Source organism: Lissotriton helveticus, chromosome 7 (genome assembly GCF_964261635.1).
Source record: "Lissotriton helveticus chromosome 7, aLisHel1.1, whole genome shotgun sequence".
In the NCBI taxonomy this organism is placed as follows: domain Eukaryota; kingdom Metazoa; phylum Chordata; class Amphibia; order Caudata; family Salamandridae; genus Lissotriton; species Lissotriton helveticus.
In genome coordinates, this window is record NC_136068.1 from 1,186,956,047 (window position 1) to 1,186,975,719 (window position 19,673).

The 19,673-nt window shown below is 45.3% G+C and overlaps 1 protein-coding gene across 3 annotated transcripts in view; it reads left to right on the forward strand.

Moving 5' to 3' along the window:
- The window catches only part of SMURF2 (SMAD specific E3 ubiquitin protein ligase 2), a 1,185,768-nt gene that overhangs the window by 317,307 nt on the left and 848,788 nt on the right, over positions 1-19,673 (forward strand). For all 3 annotated transcript variants that reach the window (XM_078654335.1, XM_078654337.1, XM_078654336.1), the window contains one exon: positions 14,541-14,649. In XM_078654335.1, coding sequence (XP_078510461.1) covers positions 14,541-14,649 — 109 coding nt within the window. The remainder of the gene's footprint in view (positions 1-14,540; positions 14,650-19,673) is intronic.

Below are 19,673 nucleotides of genomic sequence, written 5' to 3' on the forward strand. Positions count from 1 at the left end.
ATTTTTGCTAATACTGAACTAGTTACCTTTCAAACTATAACTCCAGTCACATGGCCAGACCACCACTTGCTTGCTTTCCAATATAAAACAACACTAAGTGACTCACCTAAAGCTACCTTACATCCATCCACCTATCGGCCGTGGAACAAACTCAATATGGAACACTTGGAAACACAACTAACATCCAGTATAAATCTGGAAACAATAAATTCTGTTCAGAATCTATATGAGTGGCTACAGGAAGCTTTTGACATCCTGATACCACTCAAAACCACACAACAGAACAAAAGACAAAAAGCGCCTTGGAGAAACATAGAAATAAAAGACATAAAACAACAAATTAGAAAGCTGCAAAGTACCTGGCTCAAAACAAACGCCAAACAAGACCAACTTCACCTACAGAAAATTAACAGATTATATAAGTCGGCTATCAAAAAAGCTAAGAAAACGTACTATTCAGACAGAATTCAAAATGCTAAATGTGCAAATAAAGAATTCTATAAAATATTCAATGAATTTCGAAAACCAAATTGCCTAGAAGGAACTCATCCTGGTACTCAAGATTTCACAAACAAACTGGCAAATCATTACACGGACAAAGCAGACACGTTGGACTCATACTTAAAACAGAAGCAAAGCACCAGCACTAACCCTTGTACAAAACAGCTATACAAAAATGCTCTAATCAAGCCTCTCCGTTCCTTCCAACACATCTCACACAATGAATTTATGGACCTGGTCAAAGCAAGCAGGCCTGCCGGCAGCCCTTCTGACCCCTGTCCACCACAAACTTTAAAGACAATTCTTTAAACAACCTCTGCTGTCATTCCAGTAAGAAGAATCCTCAACGATTCCTTAACTACTGGAATATTTCCAGAAGAACTCAAAAAGTCATACATGCGCCCGTTACTGAAGAAAACAAACTTGGACCCTCTAAATCCTGGCAACTACAGACCCATTACAAATGGACCTTTCCTGGGCAAACTGATAGAAAGAGCAGCGTTCGCCCAGATGTCATAATTCATTAAAGAGAATGACATGCTTTCAGATTTCCAAACAGGATTCCGTCCGGGAAGAGGCACTAAATCTGCCCTCCTTGCCATCTAGGTGTCACAGGAATCCTGCTGTCACACAGAACTGTGCATAGAGACTTGGAACCTCAGTGAATTAGGGTGTGCCAAAACTCACCTTAGTACCCAAAATCCCCTACCAGACTAGCAATCAGTGTCTCATTGGTTTTTACAAACTCCCACTGTTTAGACAACCTAGAACATGAACTTAGAACACCTCAGGTAACGTGGAACACATGAACACTTTCGTTATACCAACATATCAATCCAGAACGAGGAGTAAATGAAGACACGTGCAAGTTTGAAATGTTTATTTCTAATGCAGTGTTCTCAAGCGCAGTATCTTAGCTAATACAAGCAAACATATTATAAGAAACAAAGTAATCAGCATAATTACTAGTCCATAGAATACAAAGGGAGAAAGCATGTTAAAATGCTAGAGGGAAGAAGGCTAAATGGCACCTAAATCTTAACCTCCCTTGCTAGTATATTATATCTAAAGAAGGTCTCTTTGGGTTTTAGCAGGGCGGCCCCATACCTCTGATCCTAGTGGAAAGGGATCACATCATCTTCCACCAGCTCTGCATGCGAAGCGTCATCAAGTGTGTATTCATGCTCTGTGCATTGCAATATTAAACGCGCCTAAAGCCAGAGTTGGCCGCAGCTGCATGTATGTTATGTCTAGAACGTGCGAAGATCAGACCTCACAACAACCACTGTGTTGAAATAACCTTGAAGGCCTCGGCACTCACTGTACAGACATAGCTTACCAAGCAAAAGCTGATACAATAGCAAAACATATAATTCTCGTGTGAAGCAAAATATTCTACTAGGCTCAAAGCTCTAATAACAATATGTGCCGTGTGCAGAAGCAGCAGGAAGGTAAAACGGCGTTTAAGCTCCTAATAAGCTCATGCTAACTTCACACAGTGTGAAGGCAAAGCATATCTATATGACACCCTCCCTTGATCCGAGCACGGATAAGATAAGATAAGGGGCAAATTTGTGGCATGCAGGGTTCAAGAACAACAGTCAGCTCAAATTTGCGCAAGTGAAAAAATTAAAAGAATTTCACCCAAAAACAAAATTTCATAATCAAGAAAATGTAGTCATTGGCTTTAGCAAAGTCAATAGGCCTGGGGCAGAGAAAATTTTCATATGATGGAAAAAAGTAATAAAAAACGTTCAATGTCCAATAAATGGTGATGACCTACTTCATCCCAACATTGAATATGCAAAATATGCAGCAACAGCTTCCAATAGGAAGTCACTATTCTCATCCGAAAATAGTTCAGCCATCCAATTCAATAACGGGAAAGAACATACATGCTCTTCAATTACAGGAGCCTCTAGCACCATCAGAGGGCAACTCGGTGGGTTCTCAATGAAGCTGTGTGCCAAGAAATATTGCGCCGCTGCGAACACATTCCAACGACTCAGTATTCCATGCATCGCTGCAAAGGCCAAAATCCCTCCATCAGAACAAAGCAATTCATGAGCAACTAAGGGGATAATGAGCTGGTTATAATCCACATCAGGAGACACTGTATTGCAGAGACACAAATCCAGGGCCCAGTCGAAATCGCAACTCCGGCAATGAAAGACAGGCTGTACACATGTAAAATAGGATAATCGAAACGATAATCCATAAGCTCCACTTAAGGTGGCAAGCGGCAGCGCTCCATAGTACTCAAGCATTCTGTTGCGAAACAGTGCCAGATGCGACAGCTCGTCTCGAAACACAGGACGTGCATCCATTTTGAACGAAACAAAACCGCAAAAGAACGCCTGCAGCCAGTGCCAGTAGAATGGTAAATCCACCAAATAGGCTGGAAAAGATCGAATGAAAGAAAGCAGGAAAGACCCCAAATATACTCTGAAATGAAGTCACAAGGCCGCTGCTAATCACTTTAAAAAAGTGCGCCAGCCATGTTGTTGAGGATCCATTAAAGATTGTGTGAATTAATTCACCAAAATGCAACGGCAAGTCAGTATTTAATAAAGCATGCACCTCTGTGCGGGTGTTAGCCACGTGAAGGACAAATGTTTCACGAGCAGATGTGAGGGCAACTTCTTTTTGGGACAATTATGCGACTCATCTTATTGAACTCTGCTTTCAAGGTCGGAATCTTGAGCCAGATGGAAACATCCAGTTTCCCATGGTGGGTGGATACATTACATTCTTACAAAAAACCACATGCTCACTGACGGTAACGACATAAGCAATTCCTTTTATTAACCCACAGCAATCCTCATTGTTTAATAGTAAATAACTCCCATTTGCCAGTAATGTGAATGTGGGAACGATAGCAGGCACGGGGGTACCTTTCAAAACACAGGCTAAATTTGGCTCGTTCTGATTACAGGAGCCATGTAATTGGATATGTCTACACATTAATGAGTGATCCGGTGTTTCAGTGCATTCTTCACCATTCAAATAAACTTCCTTGCCCTCCCTAAGGCATCTATATGTTAACGGAAGCGACCAGGCGTCATGGAGATAAGAACTTCCAAGAGGCTCGTATCTACCTATGGCAAAGTATTTCATACAGTTTTTAAACTCGAACAGAGGAAACGGGAGAGTTATCAATCCATGGATAAGCCACGTTGCAGTAGTGGCCTGTGCCACAGAAAATGGTAAAGACTCTAACCGCTCAATGTGTAACATGGAAAAAGAGGCATCTTTCATCGAAGGTAAACGCTGCTTGTCAGTCAAATTAAACAGGGCAAATAGAGAAGAGGTATTCATGTAATGCCATGGCACTTTTCCGGCCTTGAGCGGTCTGCAGAGTCCAAGCAAACTGCATAATAGAACGCAATTGATTTTGACCATGGTACAATACAGACACTTCATCTTGCACAACATCAACAACAGATGACACACTATTATCCAACGTGTAAATGCAGGAAGAAAGCGTGTTAATGCTATTATCTACAACTGCTAGCACTTTTTCTAAATTAGCTTGATCTATAGCCCTAAGGCGGGTAGCCGCCTCAATCTGGGATGTTTTCCAGAATTCGTTATAAACCGCATATATCCATCTTTTAGATCTACCTTTAGCTGGGCCTTTTATGAAATCATTTAAATCAACATCGTCAGTCAGTTTAGATAAATGCTGTTTAACTGATGCCAAGGTAGAATGTTTCAGCCAAGTCTGACCTAATTTGCTTACAGAATAGGTAGTCTCAGAATGGTCACTTTCAAAACGGGGATCCACCCTGACCTGCGTAAAGCCTTGAGCCAAACCCAGAAAACAATGCTGGCACGAGTCAGCACTTCTGTGCCAGAGCAACCAGCCATTGGGATCCAATCTGGATATGTTAAAAGAAGAATTTAGCAACAGAGTTTGCAACTCTCTGATCGAAAATTTTGTAGTATTACCCCAACCCGAATATTCTTCCAAATCGGGGAAGGAAGGAGCATTTAATTTTTTAGAGGTATCCAATCCAAAGCATGTCGTCTGTGAAATTGTAGAATTCAAAAACAACATATGATTCGGGATGAGACATGCTCGGTGCAAAGCCTCAGTGCCTTACACCTGCCAACTTTTAGAACCCCAAACAGATTTAAGGTCAATTGTTTCCTTCCACAACTCGTAGCCTCCAACAGCTAACTGGTCTAGAAAGGACTTTGAGTACAATAATTTAGTATCGGTAAGTCTAACTTTGGATGTGGACTTTTCGGTCATTTTAAAATAAAATGCATTGGGATTAGACTGGTCAAAATCAGTAAAATAAGTGAACCTTTTCAGCAAGCCGAACTGCCGTGTATAGGATCCGGACAATGTTCCCATTGTGTATAATTTGCAGTGTTCCTCCTGGTATTAGTTTTATGCAGGTCGTGATTGCCAAAATGTTGGTAACAATATAAATCACCGTAATTAGCAGATTCTAAATACAAATCTTCAGCATCAAAGGCAGCATAATATTTCAAATCCGAAAACAACGCTTCTACGGCCTGAACATCCCAATCATCAGAACGTATATTTTGTTTAACTGCATCCCCCATGTTAACTCTAAGTACATTAGGGACATTTATAACCTCAGTGGGGCCATGGATTTGAAATTTAACAGCATCCCATACAATCCCATCAAGGACAGGCCAGGCAGTGATATTAACAAAAGCCAAGTCTCTCTTCAATCTGTGTGATGAGGAATGGGGTGCCAATGTTCCATTGAAATATCGAATGCATGTTCTCTCCTCGACATAGTGTCCATTGACGAGACGGAAAAAATAAAATACAAAACCAATTGACATAAAAAGGTAAATCGAAAAAAGCACCAGCCAAATATATGTCCAAGGGGGAATGAAAAAATGTTTTTTAAACAATCTTGCATAAACAGTAATCGTTGAAGGCTTTCTTGATGTGTGTGAAACAGTGTCAAATGAAAATCTGGATTCTGTGGCCAAGCGGGTTTGTCGATAAGTCAGTTGGGTAAGTGTAGTCCGTTTCATCAAGTTGAGTACCAGGCAGTGTACTCAATAAAGGACTAGAAATTGCAGGCATCTCGAAGGCAACCTCAGGCACTGCAATAGAAGCCGGGGCCAAAACAGAATTTCTCACAATCGAAGGACATGAAACTGCCGGTGTCATACTAAGAAGGATCGGCCACTCTGTGTATCTTGACATTGTCTATGGAGATATACCTGTTTTCCTTACGACCTGGAAGTGGTGGTAAAATGACTGTACTTGTGCCCTTCACACCAAGAACTGGAGCTCGATAAGAGGGACCAAATTCTTTCTTGTTTTCGATCTTCTCCCGAATCAGTTCTCCAACTTGGGGTAGCCAGCCAACTACCGGGATCTGCAACGCATCATCCGAGGTGGAGGGCAAATGTTCCTTTGCAAGACTGTCTCTCTTCTCTTGTAGATTCTGTAAAACATTGCAATGTTAATCTACGGCAAAGGAGGCAGCAACAGCCGCCGAGTCTAGACCGTCAAGGTCCGGTACATACATCTTGATACCAAAGAGCATCTCGTATGGGGTCCGCCCACCCAGATACCTTCTAGGGAGATTATTAAGAGCACGCTGCACGCCATTGAGGTGGGCCAGTCAGTTCCTGCCAGTGCCTATAACTCGAGCTGTCAAACACTGCTTTAAGTCACGGTTCATCCGTTCCACAACAACATTACCCTCAGGTCTGTTTGGAGATGAAAACTTGACTTGTACCCACAACGAAGTCATGGCATCCTTATACGCCTCAGAGGCGAAAGCCGGACCCTGATCCGAATGGAAGGTACCACAGGCAAAAATCCCTACAAAGACACGCAAGTCTCTTATGACAGTTCGTGAATCAGCGCTGAGGTGAGGCCACACCCACACAAAGCGTGTTCATGAATCAACTGCTACTAAGATGTACTTATACGAAGTATCAGAAGAAAAAGGACCGCAGTGATCTAAATAAACACAACCAAGTGGTTTATTAGATATGTACATCGGTGTCTGGGGCGGACGCGCAGCAGTTGAAGGCTTAATCTGCTGGCAAATGTCACATTGAAGGACATAATCACGCGTCTGTTTGTACAGTCCCCGCCACCAGAAATGCTGTTGTAACTGAGCCACAGTAGCCGAAACACCCGCATGCGCAGACGCAACTCCTTCATGGGCCGCTGTAAGCAATGTGTGCCTGCGATCTGCGTTTGGAATCGATCTCTCACCTACGTCAGGTATTTTAACTTAAGGAACTTTATCAGGACTTAAGTGATATGCATACTTCGAAGGGAACCCCTTAGGATATTTACTTCCCTTCTCAGTCGCAGCAACAGCTGCCAAGATATCATCATCAATCTTACTTTTGGACCGTGTAACTGCTGCTACAAAATATGACGATACTGCTGATTTCGCGGCCTCATCTGCCAACGAATTGCCAACAGCGTGGACTCCTACGCGCTGATGACCTTAGGTATGAATTACAAACACGAGCAGCATCTGCTCTTTAAGCTCAGCCACTCAGACCCAGATCATTTTATGTTTTATTGTGCTACCTTTGGAATCACAAAAATCATTCTGAATCCAAAAGAACAGGTTTTCATTGTAAGACTGGACACAGTAGTAAGAATCACTCACAATAAGAGTCGTCACACTAGGATCAGCGTACTCCAATGCAAGGATCAGAGCACAAAGCTCTCCCAATTGTGAGGTGCAGTCCCCTAGAGTCTGTGTGTGCAGGACTCTGTACTTGAACTCATCTTTCACCATGGCACCTACCACAATGGCGCAAGCGGAAACGTATGCGTGTTTAGACCCATGCGCAACTTGCGCCGAACCATCAGTGTTAATTATACAATGGAAATCCTCCAAAGGCTGCATAGCCAAAGGTGCAGGATGAACGAATTCATATTGCAAAAACTCCTGCGACTGTAAGGAGGCATCAAAAATAAACGTGACATCCGGAGAGGTCAATGATGCTGCCCATTGTATCCACCGTGGGTGCAAAGCTTTAGAATTTGGTACACTGGCTTTCGTAACCGCCTCCAATGCAGGATACGGGGTAACAACCAACATGCGTTTTCCCTGCGACAGTGCACGTTACTTAAGAATCGCCATCTGCACTGCTGTCAAAACTTTTTCCACAAAGGAAAACCGCATTTCAGCCGATTCCTTTTCCACCACTTTAGCTAGGAAAGGGAGACTTGCTATGGGCCTATAATTCTTTAGTTCCTCCTTATCTAAACTAGGTTTCTTCAGCAAAGGTTTAACCAGTGTGTTTTTTAAGGAATCTGGATATGTCCCTGAACTCAGTATAATGTTGCAAACATGAGTAATGAGCGGACAGTTGTATCCATCACCATAGAAAGTACTGAGGAAGGGCAAGGGTCCAGAGCCGATCCCGTTTTAATGGACATGATGATGGTTTTTGTTTGGTCGGTGGTGAGGGCCTTAAAGCTAGACAAGGTGTTTCCCGGGGGTGTGTGGGAAGGAGGGGCTCTGATAATATTTGTTTTTGAGGTAAAAGCTTGATAGATGTCGTTAACTTTGGAGAAAAAGAACTCAGACAATGCGTCGCAGAGTGATTGTGACGGGGATGGATTAAGATCTGGAGCATTACCAGATAAGGTTTTGGTGATGTCATATAGTTGCCTATTTGAGTTTTTAGCTTTTTCGATTTGTTCCGGAAAAAAACGTTTTTTTGGCTACGATAATCATAGATTTATAGATGGCAAGTGATTCTTTATATTTAATCTTACTTTCAGCGTCATAAGTTCTACGCCAGTGCCTTTCCTTATTCCTGCTTAACCACTTGGATGCTAAGGCATTTTCCATCCTTCCATGCAATTTCCATTGAAATGAATGGCATTTCCATGACGAGCTGAGCTCGTCATGAGCGTCGAAGGGGTTAATTGTTTTTGGGTTCTTAATTCCTCTGTGTACCACGGGGCGGTAGGTAAGCTTCTATTTCTGGAATGAAGTTTGGTGGGTATTAGGTGATTCGTGGCCTCACCTAGCCATTCATGGTATTGACGAGTAGCGGTATTGGGTTCATTGGACAGGTCTGGGCAAGTCTTATCCAGGAGTTTTTTTAGTTCAGTGTGGTTTATGTTCTTCCATACTTTGAACGAACCTGGCTTAGCAGATGTAGCCTTCTTCCTCAATGAATCCTTGATTGTCAAGCCGCTAAATATAGCGAAATGATCTGTCCATGGCATAGGTAGAGTATTTAATATATGCAGGCCCTCTTCATTAGAAAAAATAACTTCCAGCGTATGTCCTGCCTGGTGGGTGGGAGAAGTAACAAGTTGTCTAAGGCCCATTATTTCTAGGTCTGATGTGAGGGCGGCGGTGTCCCTATCATTTCCTTGTTCTAGGTAAAAATTTAAGTCGCCCATAACTGTCGTAGACTCTTCGGTGGCTATCGATTCTGTTATCGTACTTAAGTTGCTCAGAAAGGCCGCTCTTGTCCCGGGGGGACGATATAGGAGGACTCTCTTAAAGTTAAAGAGGGCTGTGAACTTTGTTAAAATGCATGGCTTCACATGATGAGACAGGGATAGATGCTGTTCGGACCTCGAATTGATCTCTTGCTATAATGGCCAGACCCCCACCCCTTTTTAGGTTTCGGCCTGGCGATCTGCGCAAGCAGTTCGCGCAGGAGAAAACTTTTGTCAGAGTAGTATGGCTGTGGTCCCGCCCGTCTCTTTCATTGGCTAGCTCCATAAATGGAGGCTAGCCATTGGAAGAGACATCTGTCCGTCATTCACGGACCAGATTCGTGGGCGTTCCCGAGATTTTTTCCCTCTTCGCCCGTCATGATTTTGTCATGAAGTTGTGGGCGTGTACTTTTTTTTTCACCAATGTTTTTCTTCATTGATGACCTCGTCCCTGTCCCGCGTGGTTGTATCCTGACCACCTTCTCGCCGTCCGTCCCCCCTCCCGTTGTCCTTGGCTTTGGTCCCCCCCCCCCTTCGCAGATCACTACAGTCGACGCTTGTTTACAAATCTGGTCAAAATGGCGAAGGGGTGGCTGCGAGGTCCGTGCACAGCAGGTAGTCCCGATGTCGAGGTCAGGAAACCCCAGGTAAGTCGGCCGGGCTCCGGGCAGGAGGGGCCGAGCTTGGAGGTACAGGCAGAGGGCAGGGCTGTAGTGTGTGTGTGTGTGTAGGGTTGTATGCCGCTGTAAGGACGCAGCTGAAAGGGAGGGCTTCGGGCTGGCAGTCTGGGGTGTGCAGGTTCGAGTTAGGCGGCTCTGAACCTCCCTCATAGCGCTTCCGGGATCCTTCACTGGCAGCTGCTGTTAGATGGAAGAGTAAGTGAAGGGGTAGCGAGCCGTCCTCCGGCATAATCCGATAGTGTAGCTCTCTCCCTTGGAGGGGTGCCGGCAGCTGGTATGACGGACATAGCTGCAAAACAGGCTGGCACTGCGCGCCCAATCACAGCGTGAACGGGCTGTGTGTGCGCTACGTGCCAGGCACTCGAGCTGTCGACGATCAGAGGGAGAGGCGGGGTGCCCGGACCCCACGCCTCTGCCCAGGGCGGCATGGCCTGCGGCCATCAGCTTCTAGCTGCCTCTGTATGTTGTAATTCTCTTTAATAAAACTCATGCTTTGCATCCCCTTCCCGGGGATGCCCTGCAGTGTGTCACCTCAGGCGCTCTGTGTCCTCACTCCGACCCTACTACTTTAGCACTCTCTAGTCTATTTCTCCTCCTACCCTCTCACCCTCTCTCTCTATTTCTCACATATCTCTGTGACGCTTTTCATCTCTCCTTCTCTCGCCTGCATCCGCTTCTTTCTTGAACCCGTCACGTTTCTTTGCCCTTTCTCTTGAAAATATCATTGTTTGTGCCGCGTCTAGCGCACAGACGCCCCTTATGCGGCCACGGCTGGCGCTGTGTCAGGAATAAGATAACATACATGTTTGTAGGTGGTCGCAGGGAGAGCAGCTCGAAGGTTCAAGGCCGGACTGGCCGTCCTGTGCCGGGCATCGGGCGTTCCCGGGGGGCCTGGAAGGGTGGGGGGCGCGCTTGTTACTGGGGGGTGGTTTTGTAGCACTGCAGCAGGTTTTAAAGCGCCGCAGAGTTCCTCGTAGATTCAACAGTTTCCAGGCAACAAGAAAAGTGTCAAGATAACTCCGTGATGAATGTTCCTGCTGGAGCGAGCAGAGTTTTATCTCCTGGCAGCGTTGACTCCTCTAAGGTAGCACAGAGGGTTAATATCCCTGCTGCTAAGAGCCTGTACAATACAGACCACAGAGCAGTATTTGATGTGCACAGCTCCGTGGGTCACTGCTGTTGTCACAGAGGTCCTTTTGTTACTGTGCAGTACTTGTTATAATCGTAATATTGGTTACAAAAGTTGTTTTTTTCCCCCAGTGTTTTTATTATCCTAATTTTTATAAAAGGGTTTACTTGAGTAAAATGTATTCTTGTTAGTTTGTGTGTGAATGAATGCATGTATATATATACCTGGATTTGTATAGTGCTGCTAATCGTACTAGAGGGTATCCAGGCGCTGTCCATAGGCACGAGGGGATTAAATGATTTGCCCAGAATCACAGGAAGTTGCGCCAAAAAGCAGAGACTCGAACCTGGATCACCCATCTCCGAAGCCGGCAGCTCTGGCCCCTAGCCGCACCCTCTCCTGGTAAAGGCCACCCTAACCGCTCTGTTTCATTCTGAATGCTGAGGTTGTGATTTCCCCAGAACAAGCAGCAATGCCTGCCAGTCTGCATGGCAGGGGAGTCCTGTCCCCTTTGTCTTATTAACCTTTTCTATGGACTGATTTACACACGTTTGCGTCATTGTCTCTGTTGTTTGTGATGTAAAGTGCCTCGACACCCTACGATGTCATGAAAGGCGCTATAATACAAATGAAATTCATGTGAGAGGGCTTATGGAGTGATATGGGGCACTGTTAGAGGGTGACAGGGAGGGAACATTGAAGAGTCCCAACAAGGATTGTTGTATCCTGGTGCACTGTAAAGTATTACTATGCTTTAAAATCAAATACAATTGAATATTTCATGAAGAATGTGTAGTAGAATGCATTGTTTTTGCCCCCTTATTTTATGGGGGGAGGTGGGGGTGGCAGAGCACCCTAAAACCCTTTGTAGTGGTCCGACTCGCTCGCTATGCACCATTTAGAGGCTGGTCTAACAAAATTTGCCAGGGCTACTTTGGGTTCCCAGTCCGGCCCATGTCATCATGCTCGCCGGGGAGGGGGGGTGGTGGGGCATGAAGAGGCGCATCACTGTCTGTCAGACTTTTATTTCGTGATGGGAGCTTTTTGGTTTCTTCGCAGCGCTATGAGATTTGTGGCTGTGGGTTCTCTGGTGTACAGAGGCTGCCAATGCATGTCTGGAAGGAGGTACATGTGTACTTTGGGGTTCCCTGTGCATGTCTTCCTTATTCGGGGGGAGGGGGGCATGGAAATGACAGGCCGTACACCCCGGATAAGGACCCATATTCTCATCCGTATCTGAGCTGTCTCCACCCTGCTAGGGTCCAGAAAGAGAAACTGATGACGCAACTCTTCCGCAAACATTCTACCTCCCAGGTGGAGCCTTGCCCCCCCCCTTCTCTGGGTGTCTCAATGTAGTGCCCACGAGTCCTACCTCAAGGTGCGCGCTCCTGGTTCTGCGCTCCACTGCTCTCTAGCGCAGTCCGTGCTCTACAGATACACTCCCTCAACTAACAAATTCTGTGGCTTACACTACTTTTTATCACTTTTAGACTGACATGCAGTAAGGGCGTGGGCCCATGGGTCTATTTTACATTTAAAAAATCGCGAATTCTAAGAAATCGCTTTAGGAAATACAAAATGGAATGTACTAAAATTGCGATTTCCTAATAGTGATACCCACAGAGTCGCAATCACTATTAGGAAATCGCTATTTTGGAAATTCAATCGATTATATGGGCCTTAAACCTAAATTTTTTTTTAAGAGGTGCAGTTAAGTACACCATTGCGGGAAACAGTCTTTACAACACTTTTTTTTACAACACAGGACATTTACCACACATTTTTTATCACAAATGTATTTGCAATGTATATACCTTTATCACGCATATAAGGTAAAGATAAATGTATGTGTGTGTGAAAATATATATTTATATCTCTCTCCAATTAAGGTTTAGAGAGGGGTAGGGGTCTTGTGTGGTACGGGTATTTCTAGGGTTAGGTAAGGGTAGGTTTAGGGGTGGGTAAGTGTATTTGGCAGAGGTATAGAGAGGTAATGGTATTTTTATGGGTCTTCGGTGGTGCAGGTATTTTTAGGGGTGAGTAAGGGTCTTGTGGCATAAGGTTTTTTTTTTCTGGATGGGTAAGGGTGTTGGGTAGAGGTGTAGGGAGGTACTGGTATTTTTAGGGTTTAGGGGTGGGTAGGGGTATTGGGTGGTAAGGGAGTTTTTAGGGTTCAGTGGTGGGTGGGGGTCTTGGGTAGGAAAGGCGTTTTTTGGGGTTTAGGGGTTAGTAAGGGCATTGGATATTTTGGGTAGGGGTATAGGGAGGTAATGGTATATTTAGGGTTGGATAGGGGTATTAGGCGGTATGGGAGTTTTCGGATTTAGGGGTGGGTATGGGTATCAGGTTGTGAAAGGGCTGGGCTCTGTGTGTGTTGGGGCTCTGTGTGTGTTGGGGCTCTGTCTGTGTGGCTAGCTTTTTTTTTAGGTGGCTGTGTGTGGGTGGCTCTCTGTGTGGGTGGCTCTGTGTGGGTGGCTCTGTGTGTGTGTGTGTGTGTGTGTGTGTGTGTGTGTGTGGCTCTCTGTGTGTGTGCGTGTGGGTGCAAATGCAATAGGTCTCGCATTTTCGAGAGATTAAGCTATTGGCATTGTAAATGACAATGCCATTTATTTATCCGTTTTCAAAACAAACACATAAATACAAAATGTGTCATTTACAATGCCAATATCTCTAACTTTTACAAAGGCGAAACCGTTGCATTGTAAATGCTTGTTCTAACCCTGTCCTGACGGTAGGCTTTGTAACCGGGAGGGACTGCAATTGCTAGGTCCGGGCCTGATGCCTCATCAGTCCATGTTTCTGTAATGTAAAGGGCATCTAAGTTGTTATCAGTGATAAGGTCCGCTATTTCTTGGCTATGTTTGCCCAGTGACCGCGCATTAATGAGGGCCATAAGAATAACCACCTCCTTAATGTCGCTTTGCGATTTGGAGGGAGTCGTCGGGTTGTTAATAGAAATCATACTATTGCAGTGGGGGCATATCAGATTGGCCACCATAGGTTTTTGTAATAGGTCGTGTTTTATGCAGCGGGGAGAGGGGGCTGGTCGAAGCTCCAATAACGCCTTGCGAGAATAGGCTGGTGTATGATAAGCGGGAGTCGGAGCAGGGGTCTTGGCATGGGCCCGGTCCTGGCGCGGACGGGCGCAGACGGACTTGCCTTTGGCGCGCCGCCGGCGCGCCCGCTGCGCGGACGGAAGTTCATGTCCCTTTATCCGGTGTGAGGAGGGTGGGAGGCGGCCAGCAGCTGCAGCGCTACCCCTCCCTCACCCAAGATGGCCGAACCCCTTCTCCCCAAGCGCCAGGAACTGTAATGCGCGCTGGAAATCGGGTTCAAGGGGCAGAGAGACGTGCAGGGTGCAGGGAGTTTTTTAAAATCAACCAACATGCACAAAATACAATTTACAAGTTAAAGTTTTAAAAATGATGCAACATTTTAAAATTCGCTAAGAACAGGCCCCCGGCTTCCGCCTCAGGGGAGAGACATCGGTAAAGTCCATAGGCATAAGGACACCTTTAGCAAAAGGCTGGTGCTGGCGCACTAGAGGTAATTCTTGGCATATGGGACAATACCTCTAACAAAAGGTTGGCGCTGGTATACTGGACATAATTCTTTGCATAAAAGGCACAGTGACAGTGCTGGCTTTTGGGAGGTAGTTCTTTGAATATGTTTTACCCATGGCAAAATAACGGCATTCAGTTTACGTTTCAATGAATTAATTAGTCTGAATTCTAGAACATGTTTCCACACGAGCTAAATGTAACATTTTCCCTGCTTCCCTTGATTGCAGGGCTTCCTGACCCATTTGCAAAAGTGGTAGTTGATGGATCTGGGCAGTGTCATTCTACAGATACTGTGAAGAATACCCTCGACCCAAAGTGGAACCAGCATTACGATCTGTAAGTTTAAGCTATCGTCGCCACTTTGATATGCAATCTATATTTATGCATGTATTCGTTATGTTTGGGCCTTTAAAATATTATTGGAAAACAGTGGGTATCACCATGCCAAGAAATCGAAGTCACACCCAAGAAATATTTTACATGCTAAACGAGTAAGAGCAAGCAACTTTACGGTCCAAAAGTGAGTGCTTCCAAAGGCTCTCTCTCTGAGAGATTAATCCCTGAAACTCATTCACACTGTCCCTGATAAGCCACTAGTCCACTGGGGACTTCCCTCACCTTGTTAGCACATTTAATGTAACATTTAACTCGAACCCGTTGAAGACAAAAAACATGATGATGGATATTAGGCAGTCCAGTTAGTCATCTGTTTCTTTATTCCTCCAGCACATCATAACCAGATAATCGATGTACATTGTTCTTTACTGATTCTTTCAATAGGCCACTTCAGTGTGCAATAATCTTGAATCGTTTGTTAGAAATGTGTCCACATCTAAAGAACAATTAAATCCTCTTCATTAACTGGAATTATTTGAAGGAGTCGTCGGCATTTCCGTCGGCTAATCTATCAATACCCAATTTTTCATTATATTTATATTGTGGATATGTCACATAGAATAAAAAAGAAATTAAATTGAAACTTGTAAAGACACACAAACGCATCCAAACCTCTATTAAGTGCGGTCGGTCCTTACTTAAGAAATAACTAAAGGAACCAAATTGATTTCAAATGATTTATATCAACCACGTTTGTCATTTTCCAACCGAAATTATATATAGTGGGAAACTAGAGCACCCTCAGTCTAAAAACTGTGGAAGCTGAACACAAAGAATTCCGGTTGTAATCATGATCAAATGGGAAAGTCCCTCTGATAGTCCAAAGAAGAGCTCAAAAATAATTCTCCCACTATTCAAAACTTATGTCTTTATTAAACTATTAGATATCCTTACGAATACTGTCCTTCAGCAGAAATCAATCCTTGGAGACAATACAATTTCTTGAAGCCTGGTGAAAACCCCTTCACAAAGGAAACAATGAGTAGAGAGAGATCAGTGTTATAGAAGCCTTTATATCATGTAGTATTTTAATGTAGGTAAATGCCTTTGACAACACATTTATCAGACCAGCTCTGCAATTTAGACCAATAAGCCAGTATGAGATATGAATTGCAAAGTCTTGTTGGAAATTCCATATTCCATTTTTAGGGTCGAGCCTGCGAGAGCATGCGCTAGCGAGATACTGTTAACCAAAAGGGAAAGGGCTTGAAGCCCGCCTGTTGCCTACCATTTGTTGGTTTGCATGGCATTCTTCTTTACATTATGCCAACAAGAAAAGAGAGGTCTGTGGTATAACAGTAACCACTTGGAGGAGCAAAGAAATTGGGAGAAAAAATCATTACCTGACCCAACTTAGGTAGGTAAGAAAGCCCTCACACAGCGACCTGGTCGGTGTCATGCTTCATCATCGGGCCCCACCAAAAAGGTGTGCTGCGACGCCAGAATTACTGCGGAGCGGGTTTCGTGAAGTAGACGTGCAGTGAGAATACCTAAAAGTGTCTAATGAATATCAAAAAAATTTGTTTTAATAATAGATCCCTCAGACACAGATAAAAATTATGTGATCGGAATATTAGCCAAGTGCAATGGTTTGGTTAATTCCAATTAGTCTTAGTATCAGTCGACATGTTTCAGCCTATGAAACGGTGTAAGTTTACCAGGCATTCTTCAGGACTCATGTAGTGTAATAAACCCTGGTGGTATGAGCGCCCTAAGGCTCACCGTTACCTAGGGACGTGTAAGTGAAAAGATATTATTTAGAAAAGTGAAAAAAGTGCCAAAAAAGGGGAAGAGCAATTGCTCATTCCCAGTAACTCCTGGTTTAGGAGGATTTCCGCACCTAAGGAGAAAGAGGGGACAGACATGCATAAAAGACAAAACACACAATAAGTAGTTGGTCTAACATGTGCATCGTTGGTGCTCCAAACAAGTGGGAGGATCATGGATGGCGTATAAACAATATAGTTATCACCAACCTCCATATAACTATATTGTGTGTTTTATGTTTTTTTGATACTCATTAGACACTTAAGTATTCTCACTGCATGTCTACTTCACTAAACCCGCTCCGCAGTAATTCTGGCGTTGCAGCACACCAAAAAGGTACTAGACCTTTTTGGTGGGGCCCGATGATGAAGCATGACACCGACCAGGTTGGTGTGTGAGGGCTTTCTTATCTACCTAAGTTGGGTCAGGTAATGATTTTTTCTCCCAATTTCTTTGCTCCTCCAAGTGGTTACTGTTATACCACAGAGCTCTCTTTTCCTGTTGGCATACTAGAACCGGGGACTAAGAGGGTGTCCTAATTCTCCCTGCCTCTCTTTTTGTTGGTATATTCTTCTTTACATCCCAATGATTCGTCACTGCAGGCCTAACATCATCTCCGTTCTTCTCAGTGGAGCATGGACAAAGCACCGATTGATTCAGGTTAATCGGTGCATATCCACTGCTAGTGAAGTGATTGAGGTACTATTTTGTTCTTTTTAACTTTTTGTTCCGTGCAAACTTAAGGTGTGTGACTGGCAAAAAGTGCCCAACAGTAGAAACAAAATTGCAAAGATTTATTTTCTACAGTTAACTTTCTTTTATTTTGCCAAGTCTACTTTTCTCACTTGTGTTTTCTTTTGTTTTTTTTAATTTGTGCGGTTCTCAAAAGATAAGAATAATTTTGTTGCAAAGCGACATTGTTTCCTATGTGTAATCTCTGAAATGATGCTTTAACACACAATTGTACAGTGCACGCCTGTAAGAACCGGCTATTTCGGGTAGGCTAAGGCTGACGCCAAAGCCAGGCCGAAACCACCATTCCAGTCAGGGCAAGGAAGTCACACGCCAAGATAACCCCTGCTCACCCTCTAGGTAGCTTGGCACGAGCAGTCTAGGCTAAACTCGGAGGCGATGTGTAAAGCATTTGCGTCAGCGCACAACAGCAACAACATACTAGCTACACCACAAAAGAGACTCCACACAAGGTTATATTAAAATAACTTTTGTATTGTCAAAGCATATCAGATAGAAATTACACATGTACATTGTGCCAACTGGCACGGCAATATTCACAAGGGATTATTTACAAGACAGGGCCACATGGGCCACTGCCTGAATCAACACTTTGCAGATATAGAAATACTTGTCAGTAATTAGAATAAAAGTATATAAACTTCACTGTAACACAAAGTAACAGTTATAGAGCACATCCAGTAACTACTGGGAACAGGTAAGTACCACCTACGCAACCCTAACCCCTTAGGAGACTGTCACGCAGGGGACCAGGACCTCACTAGGACCACCTGTACTAAAAAGAACAACCACCTAAGTATCACACAGCATTTAGGGGTCTAAGACAGAACACAGTACCCATGATGTATGAAACACATTCAGAGGAGTAGTAAAGGAAAACCACCTAAGTATCACACAGCATTTAGGGGTCTAAGAAAGAACACATTACCCATGATGCATAAATATACATTCAGAGGAGTAGTAAAGAAAAACACATAATGCATAAACCTACACATTCAGCGGTGTTAAGAATAAAGCACATGATGCAATAAAATACATTCAGAGGTACCAGAATAATACAGTAGCACATTAGTCACATGATGTCTAAAAACATTCAGAGGTGCAGGAATAAGACATGATGCAAGAAATCACATTCAGAGGTACAAGAACCATACAATTGCGCAAAACCTACACAAGCCACCACCTGTGGCAGTCCCTAGGCCAACTGGCCTTGTTGGGGCTAGAATGCCCTGAGTCTCAATGTCAGGGGCCTAAACGATGCAGGGGCCCACTACTTGCTGGGCCCCTGGGAACACTCACAAGGGCCTAAACGTTGCAGCTGGCACTAAGTGCTGCGCAGCTGAGACTGGCCGGGCACCTCTGTGCCATCTCTATCCCTCTCAGGGACTCACTCTCCATCTTGCGCCTAAACGGTGCAGCTGCCCACTAATTGCTGGGCAGCTGGAGATTCAAAACTGCGCCGGGGCCCTCATGGCCCTAGAACAACACTGCGCAAAAGGTTGGAGCCACACAGGCTCTGAACAAATATGCCCCCTGAGCCTAGCACGCTCTTAGGACAACTGTGGGGGTCGTTGGAGCCAAACAGGCTCTTAAACAGAACATGGCCCCTCTGAGCTTCTCAGGGCTCACGCACGTTGGAGCGACCCACTGCCAACTGGGGCCGCCCTAGATGCACCAAAGTCCATTGTGCCCCTACGAGCCTCAGGGCTCGCCAACAAGATGAGGCCCCTTGAGCCTCTCTGGGCTTTAGACTACGTTGGGGCGACCCGCTGCCAACCGGGGCCGCCCTGACTCTGTGCCTCGACCGGCACCGCACGGAGCTTCCTCCCCCACAGCCCTTCACTCACCGACTCTGCTGCGGGGTGAGGACTCCTTCGTCGCGCCGCTCTCTGCGGCGTCCTCCCGGCGGCCGGCACCTCTCTCGGCGCCTAGCAGGTCCGGTCTCCCTCTCCACACGGGAGACCGGCGACGAGGCAGCCAGGCTTTTCCCTTCTCTCCGGGCTCCCCCTCGAGCACGGGAGCCCCGCAACGGCCGCCATCTTCCCCTCTCTCCACACACGTGCCGCCCCAGCCTTTCTCAGCTTCCCGGGGCCGCCTCGACCAGCCAATCCCGTCGCGGCCCCGATGACGAGTCTCCTCTCCTCCTCCAATCACGGCCGACAGGGGCCATGACGCTGCGCCGCACGGGCCTATCCCGTCGCGGCGTTGGTGAGGGGGCTCGGCTCTCTCAGCCAATGAGAGCGCGGCGCCTTCGGTTCCTCAGGCGCTTCCAAGCCCGGGCGGCGGCGGTGAAAGGGAGGCAAATGCCGGGTGGGCACTGGCTTCTTTAAACAAAGAATAAATCGAGGTAGGCACTCGATCGGCCCACTCCATCAAATAAACAGGACACAATAAAGCGCTCCTAAGCGCTATGGCCAAGGATAAAGCGCTCCTACGCGCTGGGG